Source organism: Porites lutea, chromosome 6 (genome assembly GCF_958299795.1).
Source record: "Porites lutea chromosome 6, jaPorLute2.1, whole genome shotgun sequence".
Taxonomy (NCBI): Eukaryota; Metazoa; Cnidaria; class Anthozoa; order Scleractinia; family Poritidae; genus Porites; species Porites lutea.
The window spans coordinates 14,199,052-14,218,239 of record NC_133206.1 but is presented as its reverse complement, the minus strand read 5'-3'; the positions used below and the strand labels follow the sequence as shown (position 1 = coordinate 14,218,239).

The 19,188-nt window shown below is 39.6% G+C and overlaps 1 protein-coding gene across 2 annotated transcripts; it reads right to left on the bottom strand.

Moving 5' to 3' along the window:
* Positions 1-813: 813 nt before the first annotated feature.
* LOC140942394 (uncharacterized) lies at positions 814-11,181 on the bottom strand. 2 transcript variants are annotated; one of them, XM_073391366.1, is made up of 8 exons: positions 11,151-11,181; positions 10,559-10,775; positions 9,271-9,336; positions 9,135-9,190; positions 8,918-8,993; positions 4,866-6,916; positions 4,090-4,147; positions 814-2,223 (listed from the first exon to the last, which is right to left on the bottom strand). In XM_073391366.1, the coding sequence occupies exons 2-8, from the start codon at positions 10,572-10,574 to the stop codon at positions 1,610-1,612; spliced, it is 2,937 nt and encodes a 978-aa protein (XP_073247467.1). In that variant the 5' UTR covers positions 10,575-10,775; positions 11,151-11,181; the 3' UTR covers positions 814-1,609. The 2 variants fall into 2 exon arrangements, with proteins under 2 accessions (XP_073247467.1, XP_073247466.1); XM_073391365.1 differs by lacking the exons at positions 10,559-10,775; positions 11,151-11,181 and adding an exon at positions 9,496-9,715.
* Positions 11,182-19,188: the final 8,007 nt, after the last annotated feature.

The following is a 19,188-nucleotide window of genomic DNA, read 5'->3' as shown; positions in this document are numbered from 1 at the left end:
TCACACATATCTTCATCAGCAATGAACATTCAGTATTGTCACATGACAACAAATGATTAAAAATCACTGGAGGTTCATAACCCCCATGTCTCTATTTATGGTTGATATGGATGGCCTCCTTGATTTTTCTTTTAATGTCCACCATCTCCTGGTCAAGAATCTTGACCCCTTCCCCACTCATTCACATAACAATAAAAAATACAGAATTAGTGTTGTAAAAATGCAGTACAGAAGGAGGCAAAGTTAAATTTTACATGGTGGAATTGGTCAAAGAATACATTGCCATTATTTTTCTTTTTTCTTCTAAACTCATTATAATACTGTTGTATGTTTAAAGACAAAAAAAAAGATTGGACTCATACAGGGATAAATCTGAAGCACAACAAGAGTAACCTGCAATCAGATGGTCCTTCTTCCTTTTATCTTTGGACGGCTGGTCTGCCACATATTGCACTTCCCCGGAAAAAAAAACACCTCGTGATGATCGCAGGTTACAACAAAAGAGTTAAAGACATTCAACTGATTTGATAATCCAAGTACACCAAATTCAGAAGGTCACTACAATACAGTGTTCAAGAGCACCCACGAGCCAAGACCAATGGTTTTGTTGTTGTTGTTTTTTAGTTGACTTATGCTACCAGCCTCTTGCAAGGGAAAAGTTCCTTTGCTCTCGCCCTATTCTCCCCTTGTTTTTCCTCCTCATTCCCCCACGCACGATTTGACTCTCTCCCCACCATCTGATCACATCACTCTACTATCTGAACGTCTGAAACACGCTAAGTTAGAAGTGACAGAAAGCATAGCAACACAAGATTATGCAACAAAAAACTTTTTAATAGATTTGATTTGAAAGGCTTAACCTTATTCTACAAAGGATCACATTGTAACATCAATAGCCAACACTTTCTTAAAAATGAAAAATTAAAGTCAGTACGCTGGCATAATTCTGACAGAGTGAATGATTAATACACCATTTACATGGAAGTTATTGGTGGCACTGCCAGAGAGGTCAGTCTGTTTAGAAATACTATTAAATTGTTCTCAGAAAATCACAAACCCTGCCAGAATCTACCATCTTTACCAATATTACTTATTAATGGCAATACCCTGTTGTGGAACAACAATAATTGTTGTTGTTATTTATTCATCAAAACAAATAGAAAATATTGATGTGGTGATTAGCCACAAGTATATCACGAAATAAAACTAATATTAAATTCCATTTTGTTGTTTAGGTTTATGCTGCCTATTCTGAGAGTAATTTTGTCTGCTGTCTGCAAATTGCACAAGGATTTCTGATACAAAAAAAAAATTGGAGGACTGACTCTTGCCTGCTTAATGCCTATAATGTCCTTACAGGAACTTGTTTCTGTTTTTTTTTTTTCTGTACAATATTATACCACAATAGACAGATGTTAACATCTATTAATATCTCTATAGTAAAACCGTTAGAGTAACCAATAAAATAAATTTTACTGACTGTTCTAACAATTAATAATTTTAATATTATTAACAAGTTGTTTACTATTATTTACACAAATAATGTATGATCACTTATAGTGATACTGGTATTATGTTCATTATTATACACAAACTAATGGAATATAACCTAGATGCAGTAATCCATTGCTTCACCAAAGTCACTCGGAGGATGAAGTGCAGTAGGTGTTTCTAAGTCAAACAGTGACAATGGCGTATGTTCATGGTCATCATACAAATTTAATGGCGGAGTCCCTTTATGATTGTTGTTATGTATTGATGTAAGTTCAACATTGGCATGTGGAATACTCTGCTGAGCTGTGGGTGACATGCTTAAGTCGAGCCAGCTCAAAGTGTCTGTCTTTCCAACAATACCATTCGAGGATGGGATGGGTATGGAGTTTGATGAGTTAAACAGTAAACCTGGGCTATCATCTGTGTCACAAGAGTCAATTTTCATGGGCGACAATGGACTTGTAAGAAAGTTATCAAAGTCACACATTGCACCATTTTCTGCTTGAAAAGGAAATTTGTTGTTAACCGACAACTGGCTTACATCATCACAGCTTCGTGACATCCTTCCCGGGGAGTTTTGACTTGGAGGAACAAAGCGTTGGCTTAGGTAAGATCCATAGCTTGGCGACTTGCTCATTGGTGGTTGATTTCCAGATGTTGTTAGTGAAGGAGTCATTATTCCAGCAAAAGAATTTGTTACTGCAGTTGTTGGGAACTGACTACAAGGCTCTATGAAGAATTTTAAGGACATGAATGTAAGCTTCAACTAGGTCACCCTACAGAGTCTGTTCACTTTGTTGCAGTAGCCATGTTAGAGGGGCAAACAAAGGGATAGTAGACATGTTGGAGGGGCAAAGTGGTCCACTGGGAACTGAACTCTATTTTTTTGCATACTGATCCTTCTGGTCTTCATAAACAATAATAGAGACCTTTAGATTCTAAGACGAGAACGACTACGAGTACGAGATTTTCTCAATAGCAAGTATTGCTCGCGCATGGGGCAGCGTTATTTTGGGCGGGAAAACGTGGTAGCCGTCGTCATTCTACTTCGAGTTTTAGCGAGAGTGTCGTAGTGGCGGACACAAGTTATCAAATGTTAGAAGTTTTACCATTTTGCAATCTGGAGAGAGCTCAACCTCCTTCAATAACGATAACAGTGCTAACTTTTCTGGTGAAAAAAAGTACAATGAAGAATTCCGTGGTATCTATTTTTTGACAATACGCGAAAAAACTTCAAATCAAATCTCGTACTCGTAGTCGTTCTCGCCCTCGAATCTAAAGGTCTCTAATAAAAGCTTAGAATTGCCCAAAAAAGTAGGCAGCAAAGAAATTAAGGGGCTCCTGTGTCCAGTGTCAAACAATAACTTCTAAAAAGGTGACACAGGGTGAAAAAGAAGTCAGTTTTACAAGCTGTAGCTAGAATGTACTAGCCAAAGAGCCATTTTAACTAACATGAAAAATTTTTTTGATGAGCAGGATAATGATTACAAATTTTCTGTAATTTGAATTTCAGAAAACTTCGCTTGTTGATCAGGCAAGTTAAGATAGCCTGAAAGCAAAGTCCACTAGCCTCGGGCTATCAGACGAGACTTTCTTTGCATGCTGTGACTTACGCCAAAAAAAGTATTGATAACTGAGAAACATGCTGCAATAACCATCCGCGGCACTTACAGACCAACATTTATCAAAAAAGTTGGGGACAGTAAGCATCTATGTTAAATTTGAGGCCTTCTTGTCTCTTGGTTTGAAATTGCTTGGACCTTCAAATCACTCCAACCATTTTCACAGAGACCATAATGCACCTTGTTTACCCCCACCCCCCCCCCCCCAAAAAAAATACTGCATAACGACTTCTCCTCTCTATTGGAAGCAATGGTTATGTCATGTTACCATGGTAGCAAATTTTTCAATGACAACATACCACAAACATCACTTAAAAAGGGAATTCGCACTGTTTCAAACTTTATCTGTCTTATTCAATTTCATTTAATTTGTGGAAATGTTCGCAAAATTTTCTGGGGTTGAGTCTGAAAGAAAAATTTTTTTGCCTTGTGTTCACCTACTCCAAAAAGAGGGCGCGTGACATTAGGAATCATGCAATGTCAACTAGGAAATGTACAAAAAACCGTGATGCATGTTCAAAGTTTTTGTTTTGCTAATATAAACCTATTGCTCTCTCGATGTTCTTCTTGCCGTCACCGTCGATGTTGCTTAAGCACCATATTGTTGTGATCCAGAAATTTTGCTACCATGGTAACCTGACATCACATTTCTCCTCTCTATTTCTCTGAGGTATTTACAGTAGTCTCAAGAGAAATTGAAGACAATGTTTATGCAAAATTTTGGAGGGGTTACTAAACAAGAAGCATTATAGTCTATGTGAAAATAGTGAATAGTTCGGAGCATTTTCATTCACAACTATCTAAAAGGCAGTTAAATATCTTGCCGGAAAGGGCCAGAGGTCTCCCAAGATACTATATTACCACACATCAATATCAGTGGGTTAAAAATATCATGTAGAGGCTTGCTACATTATCTAAAAGAATGAAATAGGTTCTATAACCAGGGACATGACACCAGTTCATTGATACTTACCTCCAAGTATTTCCAGTATGTCATCATGATTAAGTGAAGCAAAATTCTTCATCATAGCCTGCAAGAAACAGATCAACTTAAAACTACAAAAGTGTAAAGTTCTGTGAGTTCTGAGGTGCTTAACATTTTACACAAACAACCTGAGTGGAAATCTTGTGCATAAACATATAAAATTTTATATGGTGGGAGGACAAACCATTACAAAGTATATCCAAATTTGTTGAACAGACTAAACAGACTAAGAAAATTGCATCGTCTCAAATCACAGCCCACATTTTCTGAACCTTCAAAAACAGAATGTCATGAACCATTTGATTTTCCAACCAGAATTTCCGGTTTTACAATGTGAGTGGTAAGTACCCCATATTCTTGAAGCAGGTTTGCCTCTGATTTCCCCCAGCTACTTTCATAGGAAGCTAACGGAAAACACAACCAAAAGAACTTCCTAGCTGTTTACTTCCCCACCTAGTAATAGCAGTATAATCTGAGTACCATCCCTGCTTAAAGTGTCGATAACAATATTGTCCCTTATTGCTTCTCGGAGTTGTACCGTGCTAAATGACATTCTGTTTGTACTCTTTCTCAATAGCAACACATTGCTTTAACATCAATCAAACATAGTTACTGGGAGTCAAATCAATGAAATTTGTCACCCCCCAAGCCTCAAGTTTCTGCCTTTACTCATAGAAATGACGGAACAGTCTATTCATAAAAGTCAAATCACTTTTTGTGTATGACTAAATGAGGCTCACTGAACAGCTCTCAATCTAAGATACCTTCTGTAGTTCTTGACTTAATTCCTTGTCCTGAATAACAGAATCAAGATGGAAATCCATGTCATCCTGCTTTGGACTCACACTGTTCATGATGGGAAAGCCACCAACCATCTGGCTTCCAAAACTGACATTCTGAAACTGCTTTTGTGACTGGGCCGCCACAGCGGCTTCATAACTTGGTGGTGGGGTAGCAAAAGGGATTGATGGAAATGATGAGGTCCGCCTGTGAGTGGAAACAGGAAATTGAGGCTCAGACAAGGACCTGGGTTTTCTTTGTGGAACCATTGAAAGGTATTCATCAGAAGACCTCTCAGGATAGGATCCTGGAATGAGATGATTGTCAGGCTTTGCATTTCCATGGAAAACACTGCTGCTGTGTAATGAATCCATGCTATGAGAAAGGTTATCTGCTGGCAAGGGGGATAAATTTGACATGTCTGAAAGCTGAGAACCAGGTGATGGATATGATTCACTCTCTCCATCAAACAGTGGATGTTGCTGGTCCCACGACAGAACCTGGCTCTCAACACTGCTTGCGTTTGAGTCTATACTATCCAGTGACTGAGCTTGTTCGTGCAAATGTACCAAAGCCTGATTAACTTGGTCAACCTGTTGTTGCTTAACTTGTGTTTGCGTTTTAGCCAGCTGTTGCTGATGAGGATTTCTGGGTGACATCTGCACAGTCTGGCATTCTCGCTTTACAGCAAATGGCACTGGCTTCTGCTCTGAAGTTTGGCTCTGATTGACAGGACTACCCTGAAATGTACAGGTGTTGTTGGTAAGAGTCTCCGTTTTCACACTTGCAGTCTGACAAGTAACTGGAGTATCCATCGGCTTTGGCTGGATATTCTGTTGCTGCTGGATGTTCAAGTGCTGCAGCTGTAGCTGCAAGTTCAGATACTGGAGTTGCTGCAGTTGCTGCTGGACCTCAGGCGGGACTTTCAGTTGTTGTAAACTCTGGTTATTTGCTAAGATCTGCATCTGCAGCTGCTGCACGGTATTCAAATTTGGAGTCTGTAATGGTAGAGAATTTGATCTATGCAAGGGTGGATGGACTGAATTTGTTGGGAGAGCTGGAACACTGGAAGAAATTGGGGCTGATGTTGTTACTTGTGCCTGTGTAGACACTACAGGAGGTGATATTGTGGTGCTTGCATTTGGCTCAGGAGGTGGAAAGGCCCCAATCTCTTGAAGCCGCTTAATTAAATCAGTTTTTGAGCCAAACACTGGAAGTCCACGTTCCTTTAGAGCCCTTCTCATATCAACAACTCTCATCTCCTCAATTTTTACAGGTTTCTCTGCATTTGAGTTATTGTTCTTACCACCATTTGAGCTAACTTTTGCATTCTCTGGAATAGAAGGCAACATGCAATGATGCGGATAATTTTGAAACAACACCTGAAGCTGAAGGTAAAGCTGCTGCTGTTGTAAAAGTAAACCATATGGTGAGTCTGATGGTAATTCAGATTTCTGCACCTCACCATTAGGGGGCCTATACTCATGATATTTGTACTTCTTAACTTTTGGTTTGGCAGTTTTCTTGCGAGACCTGGCTTCCTTTTTTGTTCCAGTGGAAGACACTGGAAGCTGTGAAGGCAACACTTGCTGCTGGCCATTTTGCTGTTGTAAAAACATCTGATGTTGCTGCTGTTGCTGTTCTTGTTGTTCCAGAGAATGCTTGCGGGTTTGCGCTTGCAGTGAAGCAAGAGCCTGCACTGTGGACGTTATACATGTTGATCCTGGAGACGATGCAAAACTATGCGATGATGAAACGCTTGGTGGTGATGCAATGTTGCTTGAGTCAGGAGATGGTTCAGGTGAGTCAACACTTTCCGGTGAAATAGGTTCTCTATAATTTGAAGTGGTTTCAGTAAAAGGCACCGTTCCTTCTTGCACGGCATGGCTCATTTCAGTGCCTGCTTCTAAAATATTCTGTTTCACAAGTTCTAGTGGTCCAGGTCTAAATGATAACTTGTCATTGAGGTTATCTTCCAACTTTTTCCTTTTCAATCTCATCTGTTTGTCAACCAAAGATGGATCCACAGGTGTTTCTGAAGAAAAATGGCATATTTTTATGTACTGGTGGCACAAGTATATTCTAAAGGCTGGTTTTCACTAGCGACAGAGTTGGAGTCGTAATCAGAAGTGTAGAGCTTATGATCAAGTGAAACAGCATTTCAATTCTGCTTATGACTCCATCACTTACATTCCGCTTATGATCTAGTGAAAACCAGATTCTATTATAAAATACATTCATTTTCTTTGCGGGGGGGGATTTCTGGGAAGTCGTAGTGGGGGTGCGTCGTCCGGCTCTCCTAATCTTGACACGATTTCAGAGAAATATCTATAAGGTTAATGCAAGAGAGTACCCCCCCCCCTGGTTTTATGTCGTCAAAATAAACACTATCAATTATTAACGTAGTAATGATAAAGCATATTAAGCGAGGGCAGCCATTAAATAAAGAGGTGTTTGAAGCTAGCGTACTACACTTTTTCATCGTCTCCTTCAAAAGATGCTATGACGAGTACCTTTTGGGGTTTTTCTTCACTTTTTGTTGAAGTTTCAACCTTTTGATGAGTTTTTTCCCTTCCAAAATGTGATTGCAAATCTCTTTCTCTGTGTAGCTAGTGTGTGTCTGTATATCCATTGAATAAAGATGTCTCTCAAGCTATCATTGGCACTTTTTTCAGTGCCTTCTTCAAAAGACGGTAGGATGGGTCGCTTTTGAGGTTTTTCTTCAGTTTTTGTTGAAGTTTAAACCATTTAAAATGTGACGGCCAACATCACAAACAAATCCAAACAGGTCACCCAATTACATCAGGCTTTGCTGAAACTACTTTCTTCTTAAAGTTCATTTTTTCATCACAGTTGCATTGGTCAACAATAATATCATTAAGAGGTTGTAATTTAATAAAGAGTCAGATGTAGATAAACTGCAACTGAATGAATGGAACAATAATTGTGAAATTAAAAGGTGGGTTGTATAATTATGCCTTTTGATAAAGACTAAGAGTCAAAAGGCATAACTGACATTATCAAAAATTGAAATATGACCAACAAAAAACAGTCATAATAAATCTTTTGCCTTTGTTTTATATATAAATGGATTGGTTTTTTAGCTATCTTTAACAAATTCTGTCTCTCAAACAAGATAATCCATAGGTTTAACAGAGCTCATACTTGGAAAAACGACAACAGAGAGAAGTCAGAGAAGAACAAAAGATTCGCACGTACTTAGAATGTGGTAAGGTCAATAAAAGATACTTTCTCGGATTAACTCTATTAATTTGGAATTCGTGGAAGTAAAAGTTGCGCAAATACTCTTCAAAGGTCAATGAAAAAGAGTGAGTTTACATAATCTCTTTCTGCTTCAAAAAACTTTGGTTTTATCTACAGACAAATTTACCACAAAAAAATAAAAATTCCAACGCGCTGAATGATATCGACAGTAAAGGTGTCAATTTCTTACTCTTGCTTTCAAGCACGTCAAAGAAACAGTGAAGGCGAAAAAGACACCAAATCCTATCCGTGTTTTCTTTGATGCAGCAAACTAGAGTGAGCAGATGTAACAGAAAGAATTATGACAGCTAAAACACTAGTACTGATGGGTATCGTGAGGTGAAAAAACAGAAAACGAAAGTTGCACAACCCACATAGCACCCGATCGAAACATTTTTCATGAACCGTTACCCGAGAAATTAAATCTAGCTCACAGAACAAAGTTCTTTAGATACAGTAACACATGGAAGTTATCAGGCTATGTTCTTTTTTGTGAGTGGACACACTTATTGTGAAAAAATATATGAACTGAAGGAATTCTCGACACAAACAAACAGTTGTTCTGAACAAGCCGACCGTTTAAAACTGACAATATGACAAGATATTCGGCTTGTGACAACTTTAAATTTGCTGAAAGAGTCGAAAACATTTGCCATACAATACTCTGTATGAATCCTTAGTTTCAATTCACACTGTCAAATCACGCGAACATAACTCCACTCCTGAAAGGTGATCGAGCTTGACAGGACAATAATAATATTAAAGTACATACCATATAGAATATGCTTTTGAATCAGCTGAGCGCGGTTTGGTCTTGCCCGTATTTTCTTTTGTAGAATATCACCAGTCTGAAAGACAAATTAATAAAAACAAATGGCATGTTATAAATGTTTTCTGCCTATCTTTTCATTTATTTATTCGCTCTCCCAACTATATTGAAGGGACCTCAATTCAAGGACCAACAAACACAACACGAGTCCGAAACTTGCCTTGGCTCTTTCGAGTTTTGTCCTCTGGGAGAGTATTGCCGGTGCAGCACTAACCGCTAAAAAAGACAAAATAAAAAAAGATGTTACAAGAAGGATCGAGGATGGATCACTTAATGGCAAGACCCCAGATACAAACCTGGCATTATTCCTATGCTCACAAGTTCTTGTCGAGGTCTTCTTTGCGAAAGCTTTCTTTCTAGAGCTACAATACAAGAAAAATTCACTCGCTCACTACTTAACGAAACAATAACTCGGAGATTTAACTCTACAGATAAGTAATTAACATCTCGCTGGCCCGAAGACAAGAAGAAAGGTCATCTTGAACCAAAAAAATCTTCAAGACGATGCAAGCTTAGCTTACCGTCTCTGTTACTCAAAAGCTGTTCATGGCTCATACACGGTTGAGCCCCGGAAGGCGCCATTGCTTGGAAACCTCCAGAACTCGGAGTGTTCCAGGACATGTTACAGAGGCAGTGATTTTTGCATGAAACTCGAATAACCTTCAGTCTTCTAATATTTCTGCTGTTGTGAGTTTCCTTGTAGAAAACTCTCCTCTGAACCCTAGGGTAGGGGCAAGGCATGACATGAAGAACCCGGATGTTGAGGTGATGTCAGAGATAAAATTGGATTGTCAAGAAAGCACTGTCTCCTGTGTTCTGATTGGTCAATTTTGTTCACTGCGTGACAGTCTGTGCGTGACAGATTACTCCACGTGTGACTTTTGAAGATTCAAGAAATAGAAATGATTAACTAACGTTATCAGTTCGATAAATTGATAAAGCGATGGAAAAAATCGAATTCCAAAGACAAAAAACTTTGACTAGATTTTCTTACCATTTCCTATGTGGAAATTTGTGGTAGTCAGCCAATGCTCTAGGAAAGTCATCACTTCCTTTCAATCTCTTTAAATGTCAGCACAAGTGCTCATTTAGTTTCGTTTCGTTTTCCCGTCTTGCCGAGACGAAGCTCTTCTCTTGTTATTATATTTCTGACCAAAGAACAACGCTAACACTTTGTTGTATGTTTTGCTTCGTACAAGAAAGGCTGTTCTCTTTATATCAAGCCCGCAGACCTATATTAGGTCATGTCAGTTTATTATTTCAAGCAGACGCCTCGCTTGGCTTCGATTACAAAGTCTTTTCTTATTCATGTGACTTCCGAGGGACTTCCCAGTCTGAATAGGTAGGACGTAGTATTATAATGCTATTATTTCATTTGCATAACTCAAGGGGGATTAAACTATTCATCTATTTTACACAGAATGGCCATGGTCACTGGCAATTCTTTCAGTTCAATTACTTTGAATTTTTTCGAAGTATAAAGAAATACTGAAATATATTTTAAAACGGCGATCGCACGCAAATTGTCGATCTCGAATGACCGTCGCTCGCAGGCAAGCAGGTTATGTGTAAAACTTGTCTTACCTTTTTGGACATGCATAGTTGTCTAAAACCTCTTAACAAAGCTGTTCGATCGAAGCCTGGTCGTTTCATTCAATGGAATCCACCCCAGTGCAGCTTGCTTATTCATTGAAGTGGAAGTGTCACAGAAACGTAATCAGGCACACTACGTCAAAGATTAGACGATTTTTGGAGGTCGACCGGTCTTGAAATTCAACACTCAAGGTCTGTTATTCGAAAACTGAAAGTCACGCAAATAAATTATCTTTACTTTACAGCGCGTTTATGTTGTCTTTAAATCATAAATCCGAATTTTGTGGAGAAGATCATACTTCTGGAGACTATAGAGACAATTTCCTGACATACTTAGTGAGATTATTTTTGTAACTAAAGCAATATTTTAAAACCGCGATTTTTTGTAAATGTTTTTTTTTTTCTGTCACACAAAGCCTCGCAGATTCTTCTTCGTAAAGAACGATAGCAAACAAATATTTTAACAGAGCACAGATATAAAGGTGGTGAGTAAAAGTAACCATGACTGTTAACAACATAAAAAAGCATGTACAGTTATTACTATTATAATTTAAAAAGAAGAAGGAAAAAGCATATTGGGTACCTCTTTCTCTCGCGCGCGTTTGCCTCGTTCGGTCGCACCGCACCAATAGACTTCCTGGTAAGGTTGTGCTCTGGCGAAAACTTTGAAAATGAGTCAAGAAGAGAGAAATGGAAATTTTTAAAAGTTGAATGCTTGTTGTCGCTGACGAACTAACATAGGGTCTGCGTACCAACTCATCGAAACACGGCGAACTGCGCAGGCACCGTGTGATCATCAAGACAAACCGGACATATCTTGTGCCATATATATGGTTGCAACATGCAGTTCTCCTCAAACGTTTTTTTTTTTTTTCGCGGAAAATCACAGTTTGATCCCGAGTATCATATTATAATCAGGGTGAGTTTAATCAAGTTTGTCAAGTTTATACCTGAAAAGACCGATGCAAATCGAAGGATTCACTCAGCTATAATTTCCGCCGTCATACAAATCAGACAATCTGATTTTGGAAGTTCAACGGAACAAATAGTGGTCGAAGTTTCAACTAGTTGAGGTAAAAAGAGTTTTAAATAACCTGAGTTTATGGCCACGGAATTAAAGTCATTTAAACACAGACGTGTACAAAATAATAATAAGCTAATCATATAAACCAGCGAAATAAAATTAGAATTGATACCTAGCCTTTGAATAAGATCATCAAAACGTGTCCAAAACGTTGAACTTATGGTGCACCTTTCATGGGCAAAAGTAATAATATTCAGCGTAAAAATTCAACGCGGTGACGCAATCTGAGTTGGCAGGGTGCTAAAAGGGTGATTCCCCTACTTTTGGCCGATTTTGTCCTGATGTGCGTCAGTGCGAACACGGAAAATTCAGAACAATTACTATCGCATGACCTTCAATATAGTCAGAGCTGTATCGGATTATACATATAGCAACTCATTATACACCCACGGATACGAATACGCTGGAAGGTATAAAAGCAGTGGGATGGAAAGTCTTTGTAGCGTTCAGTTTCTCGTAACACTTGATGGTTTGAATTTTAAAATTTCTGACAATCAGGAATGGTGCTCACGGGCTTCTTTAAGACGGTCATTAGTTTTATAAAGTAGTGACAGTTACAATCTATTCTTGTATCATCGATCTATTTATGGTTATAATGAATACTAGGAGGATTTCATCCCTGCAAAGGCTGCAAAATTACTGCTTTTCGGATCACTGCAATCGACTCAAAACGCCGGTGCAAGTTTAAAGAGGCAGAAATTGTTAAGCTTGCTAAAAAAAACATGGGTTGCCCTCCATCCATCATATTTGTCCAAAATCGGACTACAGTTACCGTTAACCTGAATAAGGGACGGCGTGTAACGACTTTCCGTTTCTTCATTAAATACCCCGTAAAGGAACTCAGCTTTTCTGTCCGAGTTGTCGGGAAAACTCGGTTCGCTTTTGTCTACTGTTTTGTTGACATAGTTCATTCATGTTCCTGAAACCAGGAAGTGATTAGGGAGTGACTTCCTCGCCGTTATATTCGCTTCAGACGTGCAGGAAACACAATATAACGTTGATCGTCTCACGAGTCTGAAAAACGCCCCGCCTAGAAACAGGCTAAATAGCCTCTGAAGTTTAAATTTCTCATTTTACTGCTGAAATAAAGTTCATATTTCGGGAAGTTTCACCCAAAAAAGAATTAAAGTTTGTACTGATATTTAAAAAGGCAAATTTATAATAGAAACAAGACTCAGCGGGAAGAACCGTGATTAATAATAATAATAATAATAATAATAATAATAATAAATACTAATGATTTAAATGGAATTGAAAATACTAAAAAACCATCATTGCCTTTGTTTTAAACCATAACTTAACGAAAGCACGCTGAAGAAGCCTTCTTTAGCGTGCTTTCGTTAAGTTGAACTGAATAACCGTGCTTTTTACCTGAAAATATCAAATATTTTTTACCTATCTTTTTATCGTTTTTTTTCAGCTGGTTTATCAGTCTTTTCCTCTATGTCCTTATCCCTTCTTATTATGTCGCCTCTCACTGTGTTTCTAGCCTCTAAATATCGAGGACAAGAAAGCAACCATTATGATTTCACAACCGGTTTTGGCCCGGCGTTTTGGTATTAATTTAAAAACCCTAAAAACACATTGGAATTTTAAAACAAACTTGACATCATTGTTCAGTTTTATTGAAAGTTACTCTACTACTGTGCCTTTACTATAAGTGTTTGTCTTTGGCTTTCAATGGCCAGGATTGAAACAAAACATTGCAATTTTAAAACATTGGGCCCTTTTTCTCAAGTTAAACTCTTGCGTGAAAAATGAAGCCGGACTAAACGGATGACTGCCTTCCTCGCCCCTTGTTAGAAACATTTGATATCTTTCTTTTCTTTTTCTAAAGAGTTACAATCATGATTAATAATGACTGCCGAGAATACTTAGCGATTATTTCAGCTCCGTTCCAAAAAATGTGCAACCCATCATGTCGTAGCCCTAAAATTAGAAACCCAAACCACAAATAGCCTCCTAGTGCACGTGGTGTTTAAATGAGGGGCGTAAAACCTTACTGGAGTTAGTTAACATTTGTTTAAATTAGTTTAGTTACGTTATGGTGTAATATGAAATATTATGGCTATTTAAATTAGATGGCTTTGGCACTATTCACTTTTCCCCTATAGCATTTCATAAAATACAATATGGATTTCCCACAAATTTAGGCATTTGATCCTCTTGGAAGTATAAGGCTTAAAAACGCAAAGCTGGCGAATCTGCTTTAACACATCTCGAGGACTCTTTTATTTCATTCATCTAGTGGGCTTTCATATTCTATGAAAACAGGTCGTTCTGGTGGGAAAAGTAATGCCCATCTGTTCTCACTCGAATTTCTTAGGGAGAACTGAACAGGAATTATACCTTTAGAGGAATTAATTAATAATTTGTGCTGATTGGAAGCTTACAATTAAAGAGAGTTGGCACAAATTAAAATTCTCTCTGGTTTTTGCCGAAAGTAACTGATACAACTAGAAAAGGCTCGTACACACTTGTCCTAAAGAAATTGTACTGTTTCATTACAAGAGAGTTCTAGTCTCTTGTTCATAAAGATCACCGATTTTTCCATGCTTAAGGATGATAGCTTCTTTACTATTTTTTTTTACGTAACCTGGAGTTGTTGTTATGAGCAGAAATCCTTCTAAACTAAGTTCCTTCTGATTGCGTGACGGTCAACTAAAGAGCAAGCTATTTTTTGACCACGTTTATAATATTTTTAGAAAATAGAGCAAAGATTTCTAATATTAGCAAGGTTAAAGAAATAGAGGTGATATAAAAACATAACACGAGCTTAAACAGAACAAAATTTAAGTTACCAAGGTGTGCCACATCAGGTGATAGTCTCTTCATGAAATGTTCAACTGACGTAGATGATGCCAAGCCAAGCCCATGATATTTTAGTAGGCACCCAAAGCTACCCCAGCTATAGTTATCTGACGGCTACGCTGCCATTAAAATGAGGCCTAAACTTTCTCTGGTGATATGGATGTGCGCATGCGTAAGTCACTGGGGCAATACCGTTTGATACGAGTAGAACTGAGAACACAACACTTTTTAAAATCACCACGAGACGGACTAATCTATTCTAGGAGGGATCGGAGTGTGTGAGGGGATGGTAAACCGTGGGGTCTGTGGGGCTGTTGTTCGAGGGTGTCACTTGTTGTTTTCTTTCGCCAATTAGCTCTATTTATGATTAATCCGGTTTGATCAGTCTCTCAATATCGAAGTGCCTTTTTTAAACCATGGTGCTTCTCTTTTCCCGTCACGCTGTTACATTTTCAGTGAGTTCACTGGGAGACAAAACCAGAGAAAAACCAACCACCTGGCTCTAACTTCTCTAACCAAAGGGTCTCAAAGGCGCCCATTTTCAAAGGCTAATAGATATAAAGTAAAGATCAATGATCAGTGATAAACATCGTTGCCTCTGGCCAATCCAAAAACGCCTCTATAATAAGTTTTGAAGGCCATTTATTTTCGGGGTCCACACTGAAACGCTGCCTTGGCTCCAAACTCGTTACCAGAACATGCCAGAAACTGCAAACATTTTGGTCAGCCCACGTTGCCCGTCTCACTGGCAGTGCTGTCAACTCTCCTGGATAATCCGGGTTACTCCAGATCTTTAACCGTATCTCCCGTTCTCCAGATTAGAGTCTGAAATCTCCCAAATGATCACCAAATTTTGCCATTTCTTATAGACTAGACTCTCTGACAAAGAAATCTCAAATATTTTGCGTTGTTTGAGCTATTTCATTAACATTAAACGTTTCCTTATAAATTCCGGTATGCCACTGAAATATAAGCAGTAACAAGATTGGTGGCAAGCAAACCAATCAGGTCAAATGATACAATTCCAAAAACATCTTTTTCGCACGTTTTTTGGAGAAATGACGTCATGGGCTGTGCGTTATGACGTCATCTACCATTTCTCAATATTTGAAAGGATTGACAACCCTCCGCTGGACAAAGGTAACACCAAATGCATGGTATGGTATGAGTGACGCAGACACCCCGCCAGTGTTTTACGCATGCCCACAAGCATATAGCTTGGGTAGTGGCTTTCTCGTGCCCAGAGTCTTCTGGGTTTATGGTCAGTGCCGTCGGGCGGCGGTCATACCGGCGGTAGGTTCGCTGAACAAAAAGCCAGAAGACTCTAGGTACGAGATTGGCTCAGTGGCGACAGTGGCAGCATTCTGATTCCCGGAACTGCGATATCGAGGGCTCCAGAGGGTTCCAGGCAAGATACGATAAAGCACCTTTATCCTCTCTTGTTCCGGGATAACACGTAAAAGTAGCTGCCATGTTTTGTAACTGTTGGTAACGGGTACTGCATCCAATTTCGGAGGCTGCGTAGAAATCCCGGAAGTCAGGGAATTGCGGACATACTGTTCCAGAACCAGCCAGAGATCTCGAACCGTGGTGCTGGCTAAAAGGGTCGCGGCCCTGGGTACGAGAATGCTGAGACAGCCAGCTCTGCTATGCTGATGAGCCCACATGAGGGTGAAACAACTGTCCATGGTATGACAGTGCGCATGCGTACGTTACTGGCCAGGCCGTGGGCTGGTGTCTGAGTGTGTCACTTGCATTTAGGTTTCTATGGATTACTGAGTATAAAGGGTAGTGTAACAGAAATTACTGAACTTGGCCGTTGTTAATTAAGTCACTGAGCGTATTCGCTTAAAAGTAACCATTGTTCCTCTAATCATCGTCCACTAGGCGCCGTTTTTTATGGCGTAAACGAGAAAGAGGAATGTGGCACATCTGAGTGAGTCTGTCACATTAGCATTAGTGTATCAAGTCGTATTGTTTTATATCTGAAGGGTCATCTTTCGTTAAAACGTTATAATCCTGAAGCGAAAATGACGGAACATAACCCTGTTTCAATTCCACCAACAGTTTGTTAAGCAGCCCTAATACACGACTCCCGACAGTGCTCCATTCCCAGTCACTTCCTTGCCTAAGGTTTGCTTTCTCTCGAAAGAAAATCATCTTCAAAAGGTACGAGTTGATGAGTGCATCATACGACTTTAAACGTTGAAGAATAACCAGCAGTTGTTGAAGGTCTTGGCTTGCAGAATCCATAGAATGGGAAAATAACTGAACTGGATTGGAACTGTGCATAAGGAGTTTGCATATTGTGTAACAAGCAAGTGCTGGGGCGCTCGTTGTTTTGAATAAGCTTTTTTCGGCCAGGGATGTGGATATGCGCCAGTATAATCCAGCGGATGGGTTATTTTGTAGAAACGGAGAAACTTTTGGAATGACGTGATATAGGGAACAGCCTTCTTGAGGGGGAACAATCGTAGTCAATCTCATCAGGCTCACCAACTTTGGTTTTTTCCGAAGTGCTTCCAGATTTTAGCAGGGAGTAACTAAACCTCGGTTCTGCTTGTATCATGCCTTGCAGAGCAACTTCGATATAACGACCGATGTCTTGTTCGATTCTTTCGACTTCTGCGATTCGCTTTACGCACCCTAAAACTTCTGTTCCACTTAATTGAAGAAGCATCAAACTGAGAGATGCCTCTTCACTCAAAAGCAGTTCTTTACTCCCTTCGCTTTCAGCAGGCTCCACATTCTCAAGATGCTCTAATTTTGCAAATTCTTCTTTTTTAGTGTCAAAGTGTTCACCATTGCTTGAAGTTATGCCGCTTATGTCTCTATGGACGTGTGCTAGTGGTTGCAGTTCTCTTTCAGATGATGCACTGTCGTGCTTGACAAATGACATTCTGTTTTGTTTTGCGACACAATCGCCTGAAAAACCGCCGTGGGAGAAAAGAATTTTTGCTATATTTTTATGACCCTGATAAGCAACGTACTGGAGGGGAGTTGCTCCGTACTGGTCACATGCGTTAACCTGAGCCCTACCCTCTTCAAGCAAACGAATACAGATTTGACTGTTGCCAATTTCAGCAGCCAGATGGAGAGGAGTAACACCACTTTTATCAGGGATATCAGCATCAGCACCAGCTGACATTAAAATCAATATAGTGTAACGCACAACGGTGTCAAGCATTTCAGTAGCTAGTACTCTTGTATCACTCCCGTAAATGCTGTGACCTGTACAGTCACGCACTCCAGTGTAACAAATGTCACTGTCACGCAATCCAGTGTCACAAACTTCGACCTTTGAAAACTTGCTTGTGTGAACTGGAAAAACTTGGCAAGTTTTTCTTTCACTGACAAAAGAAAACATCGAAAAATAGTTGTCGAGTTTTCCTATTCAGACGACTAACAGAACCTGCAGAGGAAAACTTGCTCGTGTAAACAGGACTTAGGACCCTTGGGGTCTCCCAATTGACAGTGACGGGCTGGGATTCTCGTCGGTTTGCTTAGAGGTAGAGATTGCAAATTTTGGTTCCACTTAGACCCTACTCCGACAAAGAATAATGGACATTTTTTTACATTTAGATACTCCTACGGGATTCCTCAATAGGTAAAAATATTGGCTTTCCATCGATAACACTCTAAAAGTATACGGTAAGGTGAGATAAAAAAGGTAAAGGCGCACACGAGCAAAAGGCCCAAACGGTCGGAGCTTATCCCGGTTTCGTTAGCACGAAACACTTAGGAGCAAGAGAGGATAAAGGGGACAGAGAAGGCATCCCCCCCACACACCCTATTCCATAAGTAATACGTCTCGAGTTATTTTTAGAATCGGGATAAAGTTACCTCGCGCACTGCTTGGATGTTTCGTGGAGGTTTCGCATGACTAAACGCCGTGCAAAACATGTCGGACGAAAGGCAATGAAAGCGTAAAGAAATCGAGAGCATTCCTGAATACTGAAGCGAAATGAGTCGGCACTCACTTGGGAAAAGGGAATCGCTGGACTCTTTGACAACCCGTGAAATCAGTTTACTCGAAGTTGTCGTAACCTCAGTGCTTTAATAAAATGAGAACTTTCGCCGGTCTATTGAAACTGGTCTTTTGTACAATAAAGCAAGTAGTACGCCAAGTGTTGTTTTGTTGAATAATAAAAGACTAATAAAAGAATAAATATCAAAGCAGAAATTGCTCTCTTCAAACTGTAAATTATAAATGATCCTGAGAGAATATTCAGTTTGTTAAGGATTTCCCTGCTGTACTGTTAGCTCTGTACAAGAGAGGAAGGGCGATTCTTTTTTTAATTTCCGTTTCGCTGACACATCTTTAGCAGAAATCTCTCTGTAGTCGTTTTCGTCGACAAAACGAATAGCAGTATCGCTCTCCGCGTCTTCCGCCATTTTGTTCTGCGTCAATTCGTGAAGGACACGTGGCACTGAGTGTGGGTCATCCACGCGGAACACATTCGCGCTAAGTGATTGGCTGTTGTCTAATGCCCCTTGGGATCTGTGGTCTTAAAAATAACACGAGACAAATTACCTATGGAATAGGGTGTGTATGGGGGATGCCTTCTCTGTCCCCTTTATCCTCTCTTGCTTAGGAGTAATGCTACTCCCCCCTGGACGGGATGCTAGTCCATCGCAGGGTTATCCCCCAGCAGTCTGTCGCCGGTACCCATTTATACACCTGGGTGAAGAGAGACAAAGTGGAGTAAAATTCCTTGTCTAAGGA